General features: G+C 32.8%; 1 protein-coding gene and 1 long non-coding RNA gene across 2 annotated transcripts; one reads left to right on the top strand and one right to left on the bottom strand.

Annotated features, from left to right (window-relative positions):
- Positions 1-1,711: 1,711 nt before the first annotated feature.
- LOC111615528 lies at positions 1,712-2,761 on the top strand. Its single transcript, XR_002755090.1, has 3 exons — positions 1,712-1,775; positions 2,412-2,498; positions 2,570-2,761. It is a non-coding gene; the product is annotated as an uncharacterized LOC111615528 (long non-coding RNA).
- Positions 2,762-11,095: 8,334 nt separating this feature from the next.
- On the bottom strand, positions 11,096-12,096 carry LOC111615526 (hydroxysteroid dehydrogenase-like protein 1). Its single transcript, XM_023356927.1, has 2 exons — positions 12,086-12,096; positions 11,096-11,963 (listed from the first exon to the last, which is right to left on the bottom strand). Exons 1-2 carry the CDS (start codon positions 12,094-12,096, stop codon positions 11,096-11,098), a joined length of 879 nt encoding a protein of 292 aa, XP_023212695.1.
- Between the last annotated feature and the right edge of the window lie 375 nt (positions 12,097-12,471).

Raw genomic sequence — 12,471 nt, 5'->3', positions numbered from 1 at the left:
GATATACAAATAGCAATACAGTATTTAATAAAAAAAAGGAAATTTGCCAACGAGTTGCTTAATACTTCAGGCAACTTTTAAAACTCCCTGTGGCGCAATCTATTATGATATTCTACTAAAATAATCTTATTATATTTTGAATTATAATAAAATGACAAAAAGCTTAATTTTGAGGGTAGGATGAGTTTTATAAAAATCGAAAATGCTAATAACCGGTAAAATCTTCAATAAGTTCGACCTTACTCTAAATATGACACACGACTTTCCCTTCTATCTTCGTACTCCGTCCATTTTTGACCACCAAAATTTAATATCATCAATCCCAAATCAACCTTCCTGCAAAATTTCACAAAATTTCGACAAAAAGCACAAGAGTTATTAAGCTTCAAAAGGAAGGAACAAAATCGTGCAACTACACAGTAATATTCATATAGAAAACCCCCGTAATTTTTATGAATTTTACGACATTTTAAAGGCTCCTTAGAACAAAGATGAAAAATCTTCGGGGAGAATCAAAAATCTGGTTATACGATCGATCCTCCAATAACTACCCTATTTTCAGGAACGTTTAAACAGAATTATCTACAAAATAATTTTGAAAATATCATCATACTTTATGCTTTATAATGCCTAATCTAATTTAGCAAAGTCAAATTAATTGTTTAAACAAACAATTCATTATCACTTATAAAGATTTCAAAATGAAAATGAAATAATTTCAGTAATTTCATTAATTTTCCCATTAAAAATTAAGTTAATAACATTTATAATTTTAAAAAATTAATTATAAACTATTATTTAAACGCAATTATACCATTTAGTCGAGTCATGTTTTTTCAATTACTGCAACTAATTATTCCGGGTAATGGAGAATTTATAAAATAACAACAACACGCAGGGATTAACCATCAATTTTGTAATAATTTAATCGCTCACACCTTTGGATTTCTCCAAATTTTTAGTCGTATCTATGTAAGTAATGCTTCATTTTTACTTTAAGTTCTTCGTTATTCAGTTAAGAATACATGAGAGTATTTCATTAATAAAATATTAAAACAAATTCATAGATATTAAGGCAGTCCAGAGTTCTTGTATGGGTTTTTGGGTAAAAAAGGCATTATTTGCCATATTTTTGGACAAATGAAATGAGTAAAATGTTTCTTAATCAATAAAAAGTAGTCTTAAATTAGTAAAAGTAACATTCGTTTTATAGGGGTGGGAACTATTAACTCATTACGATCCCTAACTTTTCTCTGGGTTGGGGAAAAATTCCCATCTCATTCCTCAAGAAGGCCTGGACATTAATTACTAAATACGAGCGATTGGACGTGGGAGTAAAGGACCATCAAGTGGCTATTGAGCATCAGTTATGATTCCTGATGGGTTCAGAAAATTCTATGCTAGAATATGTTGTGGTCCTTACCTCAGGGTGCAAGGTGTTAAGTTCTGTTGACACATAACAACCACCTTAGCTTTAGATCCGATTCTTTTATTTAGAATACAATTTTTGATGTGTAAAGTTCCCATATTTTCATGTTCCCATTTTCCATGTTAAAATGCATATTTTCATATTTATTTACACTTAAATATCTTGTTTTTTTTTTTACTAGATTGGTGAATTCAGTGTTGCAATATGGCGTATATCAAGAAATTTTTGCTTTTTGCACTGATATTATTCACAGTCGAATTTATTCCTNACACAGGGATTAACCATTAATTTTGTAGTAATTTAATCGCTCGCACTTGGATTTCTCCAAATTTTTACTCGTATCTACGTAAGTAATGCTTCATTTTTACTTTAAGTTCTTAGTTATTCAGTGAAGAATACACGAGTGTATTTCATTAATAAAATATTAAAATAAATACATAGATATTAAGGCAGTCCAGAGTTCTTGTATGAGTTTTTGGGTAAAGAGGGCATTGTTTTCCATATTTTTGGACAAATGAAATGAGTAAAATGTTTTTTAATCAATAAAAAGTAGTCTTAAAGCAGTAAAAGTAACATTCGTTTTATAGGGGTGGGAACCATTAACGCATTACGATCCCTAACTTTTCTCTGGGTTGGAGAAAAATTCCCAACTCAATCCTCAAGAAGGCCCTGAACATTAATTATTAAATACGAGCGATTGGACGTGGGAATAAAGGACCATCAAATAGCTATTGAGCATCAGTTATGATTCCTGATGGGTTCAGAAATGTCTATGCTAGAATATGTTGAGGTCCTTACCTCAGGGTGCAATGTGTTAAGTTCTGTTGACACATAACAACCACCTTAGCTTTAGAACCGATTCTTTTATTTAGAATACAATTTTTCATGTGTAAAGTTCCCATATTTTCATGTTACCATTTTCCATGTTAAAATGCATATTTTCATATTTATTTACACTTAAATATCTTGTTTCTTTTACTAGATTGGTGAATTCAGTGTTGCAATATGGCGTATATCAAGAAATTTTTGCTTTTTGCACTGATATTATTCACAGTCGAATTTATTCCTGGTAAGTGTTATGTTACATTATTATTCCTTAATTTTTTCTAATTGCATTAATCAAAAATAAACTTTAAATAGGAAGTGCTAGAACACTACGTACGAAAATACTTCGTGATTGTGAAGGTAATTTCAATAATATACTGTGTAACTGTAATTGCATCGCTTCAGGTTATACACATGGAAAATGTATATTTCGGAGACCTGAAGAGACCAAAGTGATATGTTTGTGTTATAAATTTGAAGAATAAATAAACATTGATGTTAAATTCTGTTCTGTACATTTGGTTGTTTTTGTTTGTATACAGTAACGCAACAATCTGGCGATCTGCCGAGGGGTTCTGCAAGATCGAAGTTTCTGTTACGTAATTTAAATAATGTAATTTAATGGTTTTATCTTTACCTAATCTATATGTATAATCGAGACGAGCTGATAATGATAATAATAATATTAATAATAATAAGCGCAGAGCCCGGTTGAGAGTTAAAAGTTGAAATTTGGTACACAATTAGGATTCGTCATGAAAACGCACACTAAGAAGGGATTTTTCGAAATTCCCCCGGGGGGAGAGAGACAGGATAAAAGCTTTAACAATGGAAGTGTTAAGTAACAATGGAAGTGTTAACAATGGAAGTGTTAAGTAACAATGGAAGTGTTAACAATGGAAGTGTTAACAATGGAAGTGTTAAGTAACAATGGAAGTGTCAACAATGAAGTGTTAAAGGAAAGCGATGTGCAAGTTTAGCAGGCGCAGATGCGATTTTTTTGCGTTTTTGATTGCGTTTTAATAGGGTACGTCTCGAGAATATACAGTAAGAAGGGATTTTTCGAAATTCCACCAGCGGGGGTGAGGTTGTTAACACTTTCCTCCGTGAGGAAGTGTAAACAATGGAAGTGTTAAGAGAAAGCGAAGGGTAAGATTTACAGACGCAGATGCAGTTTTTTTGCATTTTTGCGGTAAATCGAACATAATATTAGACCCATCTAAAAATTTCCTAATTAGTCTGGAAACAGGGGAACCCAATTCTTGCATTCTGTGAAAACGGGTAAGATTGGCTGTAATGTAATAATCTTAAACTTCGCTATCGTTACTTTTTGCCCAAGCAACGCCGGGTTTATCTGCTAGTTATGCATATAAAACTTAACTTTTCAGTGGTGCACTATGTTCCTCTGATGCAGACTGCTGTCCTCACCAGAAATGCATTTTTGGAGAAAACTATTGCATTGTCTGTTATCCTAAATGTGTTAACATGACAATAAAAAATTGAAACGGGAATAAAACTTCATGATAAAATGTAATAACGTATAACTACCATTCTATGTCATATACAATAAAAGTAAAAATAAAATAATGCATAATATATACAGTATACATACAGAAATCGGAATGTATTGATATAGCTACCAGTCTCTGAACATTTATTCTGTAGTAAAAAATAAAAATATTAATAAAAAGGCTAAATAGTCATTATAAAAGAAAAATATGGTGAAATTAATGGGGTAAGGTAAAGCAGTATATTGTTGGTATCATCTAAAAAGAGGTGCCTCCAGGGTGAATTTTTACGAGTAACTGTGGTTTAACACGTGGAGATAACCCAGAAAATTTTCACCTCGCTGATCAGGCGAGAACACACTACCAAGTCTCAGATTTCGGCAGGGTTAAATCTATTCCTCCATAGGTCAGCGCATGTTTTGGTGGTTACATATATTACGCGTGAGTTTAAATTATTACGATATTTCGTGGAAATCCCTCCTTAAATTAAGTAACTAAATGTTAGATTCAGAAGGCAATCTATCACTTCCAGAAATGAATTCCTCTCGATACGAAAGAATATAGAAAGATCGTAGTTAGGTATTTCAAGTACATTGAGCGTATTTGTATTTTTGTACGTATACAACAACGTCACACTTGGGCGATCTGCCAAGGGAGATGACTTACTGAAGGACTTTAGATGTTACAAACGTAATGAAAACTAGAAAACATAAGGTGTCCATTGACATGATCAATCCACAACCATCTACCAATGTTCAACGGTGTTATCCTCTTGGTTACTGGTAGGTTTGTGTTTCTGAAGGATCATTAATAAATTCTGTGATTTGTGCTTAAATTAATAATGTTTTTTTGGGGGGAAACGTAACGTAGAAGAATTTTAACATACCAAAAATTATATTTTACAATTAAATTTATTAACTTTAAAAATAACATTTATTGTATCTCCAAATACGACATTTAATCTGAATCTGATGAAATGCACTTTTTTTCGAATAATTAATGATTTTACGCTAACCATTGAAAATTTTCACGAAGCTTTCCAGTACAAACACATTTTCTTTTCGCACTGAATCTTGATTCATTGATACAGATTCCACGACGGTATCCTTCAACGAAACATAATAGTTTGCAGTGTACGTGATTGAAATATCGATCGCAATTACGAAGATATCTGTAAAAGTTATGTCCGTCAACTGAAAAAAAACCAATTATTTTGTATAAGTAAATATTTAAAATCGTGTATTTAAACAGTAGAAATTTGTACTCACTTAAGACTATATTGCTTGGCAATACAAGCAACATGAATAAAATGGAGATTGTTACTTTCATATTCGCGAAATGGAAGAAACATCAGAAAGGTTTCTCTACAAAATCTACGCTTTTGAAGTCCTACTCTTGCATATTTATACAATTTTCTTCATTAAAAATTAATAAAATTAAATTTATAGTGTTTATAGAACACGTTTTCCACCTAATACTTCGAAATATTGAAAATAATTTATTAGTTTTTAAGTTTCAAGTTACAAGGTATCAAATATCAATNTTTCTTCATTAAAAATTAATAAAATTAAATTTATAGTGTTTATAGAACACGTTTTCCACCTAATACTTCGAAATATTGAAAATAATTTATTAGTTTTTAAGTTTCAAGTTACAAGGTATCAAATATCAATTTCATAAGAAATTTACTCGATTGTGAAAATTTTAATATTTTTCTAAGATATATACATACATACATATATATATATATCTTACTTTTGGTACCTGTGGGCACTCAGAGGATCCTTTTTTTCCCATACCCATGGTCCGATATATGAGGGAGAGATCGCCCATAAAGACAGGGTGGACAAAAAGTTCGTAAAAAGTTTAAACATTCATAGAAAGCGGAAGATTTGTCTGAATGAAATGCAGTTTGAATGATAAGTATTGGCATTGTGGAAGGGTTTTGGTTAATAGTAAAAAATTAGTTACAGGAGTTACCGATAAGTTGTGTTGACATACAAAAGATAACAAATACAAACTATCCACCAGTGGCCAAGCGGTTCCGGTCCTTGAAGCCCTGGTCTTGAATAGTTGGTGGGTTCGCGCCTCGTCTGGACGGCTGGCCATGTGGAGTTTTCCGGGTGTTCTCCATGTTTGTAACTTCTGACTATGGGCCAGTTACCCTTAAAAAAAACCTCGCGGAAGACACTATTTTCCGCGTAACTACCATATAAACACATACAACTACTATTACGTAATTATGTCACACTACTATGGAGCGATATAGTCTAGAAACTCATGCCCGACAAGACAAATAGAAGTGCACATGACAATGAAAGTTACTTTTCATTGTGGGGTATTTAAATTTCCGAGTGTTTCGATCATGTCCTTCCACATTGTTGAAAATGAAGAAATGTTGTTCGACATGAGGTAATATCCATGCACACCTGCTGCACTATGCAGGTGTGGGCATTGCTACTCGACTAAATCGCGTTATACTTAGTGGCCATGTCGAACATCTGTCTAATAATCATATTCGAAGTCATTGTCGTTTGTATTTCAACACCACTTATCGGTGATTTTTGGAACTAATTTTTCAGTCAACAAACTCGTGCTGACAACACTTACCACACCGGTTGGATTTCATTCGATAATTCTTCCAGTTTTATAAATGTTTAAGAGATGAAGAAAGTAAAGATGACGTACTCATCAGTAGAAAACTGATTGCCACAGTTAATAAAATTCCAGATATCCTAAGCAGAGTGGTTACCAGGGATGAAACTAATTCAGTGTCTCTTTTATGGCGCACAGAAGAAATTGACATGCAAATTAGTTTCATTCTCAAAATTTCCTCTCCATATACCTAGAGGAAAGCAATGCTTGTGGCTTGTTTGATTTGAAAGGCCTGGTACATTGAGAGTTTGTTGTCGATGACAAAGTGTCCTACTTTGTAATTTAGGTTCTCTCCTGTCCAAAGGAGCTGGTAACGTGGAATTTTCCGTGATTTTTTTATATGTTTAACAATTTTTTTTTAATTTTTTTTCTGCCATTTGGGCGCCAAGAGGATCTCTTTTAGCATGCTGATTATGCGTTCGGCCAGATCCACAATGGGGTGGCCGCAGGCCCACATATCTGAATGGACTACCACCTGAAAAATTCCTACGGCTTTTTGACCCATTTGGATTTAACCCTGAGTCCATCAGCAGGGCAGACTTTCACCTTAACCACTTAGACTAAGTAGGACTATTTCCTTATTGAAAGTTTTCCTATACCTTGACAGATTGCTTGTGTGTTGTGTTTCCACCACTAGCACAGTTTTAGTGCCTTAAAACTAAATCTAAAATTTGGGTTTAGTTTAATAAATTGTTTTTTAGAATATATTTACATCAGGTTACTTGTACACAATATATTTACGAAATCAGACTTTTGTACATTTGTTTGTTGGTCCACATTTCGACAATCGAAATAACATGTTTTGTTTTTGTTTTCTGCACTCGGGAGCTGTACAATACTATGAATTTTGGGGAGAAATGTCTGTTTTACTCATCTCGTCAATAAGAATTACAAATTACACTATTAACTGATGTAAAATTTTATTAAAAACTAATTGGATATAGTGTAGAGTTAATGAATGTTCCAGTTTTCCGGAATTCTTCCAGATTTTTCCTGACTGCCTAGCGACAAAAGTCCTTTATTCCAAAAACTGTTTCTACAATAAAGTATGTTTTTCTTCTTCCACATTTTCTATGTATTTATGTTACCACAAGAGAAACATACACAAGTATTGCATGTCCCCGAATGGAAGCATCCCAGTATTTTTAGGGAAAAATTTATTTTCTCCCGGATTTTAACCACAAATACTTGGCAACCCTAATATAACAGGATAAAGATAGGCTTAATTATAATTTCTGTAGTTGCACAAAAAGGATTGAACTGACTAGATTGATGGGATAAGACAATGCAACACATGGACGAACTGTGAAGAGAAAGGGACTCTTGGCAAGTCATCTCGGGACTACTTTCGATGGGAAACTAGGAAAATTCCACGCGACCACCCCATTTGTGTAGTTCAAACCTACAACCAACTTCCAGTGTTCGATGGTTTTATCCATTCAGTCACTGGTGGGTCAACTAGGTAATGTAAGACAGCACGTATTGAGTTGTATGTACCTGTACAGAACGTAACCGAAGTAGTTCTATCATTTTATAAAATATAACAATATAACATGCATTTGTTACTCTATATTTAAATGGAAGATTTTGCATTGAAACTTTTAATTAAAATTCAAAAACCTTTACAGTTATATTAAATGAAATTTCAATGGTTCAGTGGAAAAGAGTGGTACAAGTGACAAATGGCATAACTTGAATATATTAGTAAAAAATTTAACATTAATTAATTTAAAAATTATATTTCATTAAATAAAATAAATAAATAGATATGGTTACTTGCAAATTACTGACATTTATCGTACTTTTATTTTTAAATTAATACGTTTTTGTATTTTTAACAAAGAAAACTGTTTTGTCACTTAAACCATTTTTCTATTCATCCCTTCATTTATCAAACTTTAATAAATGAATTTGAAGTTCGAGTATCCAATTTGTTTATGTAAAAATATTGTTTAAATTTTTAGCAGTAAACACTTTTAACTTTAAATTAAAAAGTAATTTTATTAGATGTTACTTGTCCTGAACTGTACATAATTTTTGGAAATTTTATATGAGTCAAATGGCAGCTCATCAAGAAATTTTTTCGTGGTATCTTTGAAGAATGGAAAATAAAAATTGAAAAATACAATTTGGATCGCTATAAATAGTGTTTTCTTTTTCTTTCCAATATAGCCGAGTAGAATTTTGCATCCTCACCAACGGGTTAACTGTTTAGACTTTTACAGAATTTCTTCACGTGTCTAACACCATACAGGGACGAATTTTATGTTGATCATCGTGTTGTCAGATCGTCCAAGTGTTGCATTGCCTTATTCCATCAATCCAAGCCAGAATTACGTGCCGTTTTGTATCTGTAAACCATAATGCTCGATCCCAATATGTGTTTTCTTACCTGTAACGCATATACAAGTTAGTTTCCTAAATTATATAAAATTTTTCACTGAAAATCCCATCGATAACTGACCATATAATATTAGTATAGTATTTTTAGCATTTTTCCCGGGTTCAATGTGTAAAAAAAGCTAGCAAAGAGTAACGTAACATTTCCGGCTATTATGAGATTTTATTTTAAAAAATAACTTTTATATTATTAATCATAATAAATAAATTAAATTGTGCGTTGAGCTAGCTTTTATAAGATTCTGTATAAAAATCTAAAATAAAATAGTAGACACAACAGAAAATATAAATTCATGTCGATAAAAATGTGAAGCGATCGTGATATATAATTTAAAAGAATGCTATAACAATATTAAAGTCATCTTTCCACAACGTTTGAGATGATTGGGGAAAAATACTCGAATGTTGCAATGTTACATCATTAAAGACTAAACCTCCCTCCCTTCACCTGATACAAATGAATCATAAACTACTGAGGTAATACTTAAATCACCTCTTCATCACACAGCTGACATTACTTCTAATCCTCCGATGGGCACCTGATTTTTAAATTTTATGGATTCAACGGGCCTGTGTTTCGAAAAACTTTAGGAATCACTGGGCTAGACGTTCGTAAAATGTACAAGTATTTTATCCACCCTTTCCGAAATATGTTTAGAATGATTGGCCTGAAATTTGAAAAAAATTGTAGACTTATAAATTACCAGTCTTCTGTCTTTCTTTAATCTTTAAAACGGAGTTAAACAATGAAAAATCAGACCAGATATGAAAATATTAGGGGAGTGGAGACCCAATCCCATATACAGGAAGTTTCAATGAAAACCGAACGTCACATTATTTTAATTCAAACATTTCTCCTAAAAGGAGTTAGATACATGACTGGTATTACTCTGTTGCTAACAGGAAAATTATAATGTACAGCACATGGGCAAGGAACTAGTAATTTGAGGTGGGGAGCATCTACAATATATTAAATTATATGAATTAAAAATTGCAGCCCGGCATAATTAACGCGGTTTTTATTAACTAACTTTATACAGATTCAACAGCGGTACATACCGAGAAATGTAAATAGTACTTTCCCACGTGCGCATTCAAATATGATATATACAGTCATTGATGATTCGTGTCTTTTTTTTAAACTCTTTCCGCCCTGTGGTCACTAAGAGGGCCTCTTTTTGCAAGCCCATTATGGATTCGGCCAGGCCCACAATGGGGCTGCCGGTCGGTGAGGGACGGGGCCCGACATATCCGAACGGGTCGAAAAATCCCCAGGAATTTTTCGACCCTTTCGGATTCGAACCCGAGTCCCCCAGCGGTAGGCTGCCACCTTGACCGCTCGGCCGATGATTCGTGTCGTCACGTATAATGATGCCAAGCAATCTCGGAGCCAATAACTTTCGAATCGGTAGTCATGTCGTTGATTGGTCGAAACGTCGACTTTCTTTAACACAGCAAGTATATGGAGTCGACCAACTGTGGCCTGCTCTTGCCGAGTACCTTGGTCGGCAACCGGGCAAAATATTAATTGAAAATTTTGTTCGAATACAGAGGTTTGACTGCAGTAATTTTTAAATACAATAGGATAGTTTTAGAATCAAATAGGCACAATGTAAGTGTATACTAAGACATCATTTATAATTGTTTGTAAGTTGAATTTGTCTCGTATTATATTGAAAAGAGGTTTTTATACATTTATAAATAAAGTTTTTATTACATTCTATTTTTCTTTTCTTCATTAGAACATTGTTTATTTTTGCTAGGGATGCAAGTACGACTGCTCGCACCACTAGTGTCACCCTTAATTTTCGATATTTAACAAACGCAATTAAAACAAATCACCTGTTTCATAATTGAAACTAGACATAGTTAGACACATCTGGCCTCTGGTAAACCATTTCTGAAATATTACTTATACTTTATCCTCACACGGATTCATTCCCGGATCCCGGAGAGTGGTAGACTGAGACTTTAATAGTTTAGAGATCTTCCACTCTACTTTGCCATCTGGCTGCCTAATTATCAGTGTAAATGCGATTATTGACACTCCGTTTTTGACATGTTAAAACTGCTAGTAACAACTTTATTTATCATTAACGTTAAAATATTAACAATAATAATATACAGAACATAACACAGATGAATAGAAAGAAACCATATAAACGTAATAATTTCTTCGTACTTCTGTTGCTTGTAAAAATGATCTATATAAAAAATATACTTGAATACAAGCTTTTCGGATTCTTGCAGTTCATGGACAGTTTTCAGTAGTGTAATGTCAAGCTAATAGTTTCTTTACTCGTTTAAAACGCATTGTTTTAGCTAAGTTCTTAGCAATACTCGTACGAAGAAAGTTAGGAAGAGAACTCAATAAAATACTCAGAAGTTCGTGTTTCCAATGCCCTGTTGTGTAGTTGTCGATTCCAATTGTATTCACGGCGCTTTTACTCAATTCGTTACTAGAAACTGTAAAATATCTTAGTGGTCCAAGATATTTTTCAAAAGATTTTATCATATTGGTCGAGACGGAATAAGGAACAAGTGATTGAACGTGAACGTCATCTTTTCTGAATTCCCAAGAAATTGCTCTGCCGAAGTGGTCTGAAAATGCTTTGCAGGACGAATAAACACTCATTAACGAGTCGGGATATTTCGATAATGCGGACGATACAATAACTACAGCTCCACTCTGTTTTGCTAACATCGGCCGAATAACTAAATCAACCATATTTACTACGGCTCGAATGTGTAATTGTATCATGGCAATTACGTTTTCGTGGGTTTCTTCGAGAAAATAACACGGAGCATTACCAATAATACCAGCAGAAATAACCAAAATACCAACGTTCCTGTTGTCTAGTTGTTGCTTTAACTTGGTGTAAATGTTTCCCGTTTCAGTAAAATCAATTTGTATGTACTCACATTGAACTCGGTAGTTGTCTTGGATTTCTTTCTTGGTTTCTTTAAGAGTATCCAAATTTCTGCCGACGATGAGGACGTTCATTCCTCGTTGAGCCAGTTGTAAAGCGTAAGATTTTCCAATTCCCGAATTTCCACCGGTCACAACGGCCCATTCTCCATAATTTTTCAAATCAACAGCATAATATTTAGAAAGAGGAAAAATTACAAATAAACGTAATAATGGAAAAAGTTTATACAATAAAATAAATGATGCTAAAATCCCAGTCGAAATTAAAATCATCTCGTATACATGTACGAATTTATCAGTATCCATCACTACTATACTTTCTAGCTATTATCGCAGAACTTCGAAATCATATTACGTAGGAAAGATATAAAAATAATATTTATATTCGCTTTCTCACCCTATGGCTTGATCCCAGGATTCGTCGCTAAGCTTGAACTTTCTATTATTTTACACTAATAACACCTGTTTTATTTGAAACTAAAATGTCGCAGAGTTGTTTTCCTTGGTTTAATCAACAATCTAAATACCTTTTTTTTATTGTTTAAATTAGTTGGTTTAACAAACTAATTTAAACAATAAAAAATACAACAGTATTTTTTATTGCCTTAAAACTTTTCTATTAGAACATCATTTTTAAAATCCGAATGTTTCGTTAATGGTTATTTTATAATATAAAAGAAAATTTTTTATTCATAAATATTCGATTAATTTGTTATATAATTTAT

The sequence above is a fragment of the Centruroides sculpturatus genome, unplaced genomic scaffold (assembly GCF_000671375.1).
Source record: "Centruroides sculpturatus isolate CEXI.00-Female unplaced genomic scaffold, Cexi_2.0 scaffold2392, whole genome shotgun sequence".
In the NCBI taxonomy this organism is placed as follows: domain Eukaryota; kingdom Metazoa; phylum Arthropoda; class Arachnida; order Scorpiones; family Buthidae; genus Centruroides; species Centruroides sculpturatus.
Note: the sequence above shows the minus strand (reverse complement) of the source record. Positions and strands in the feature narration are given on the sequence as shown.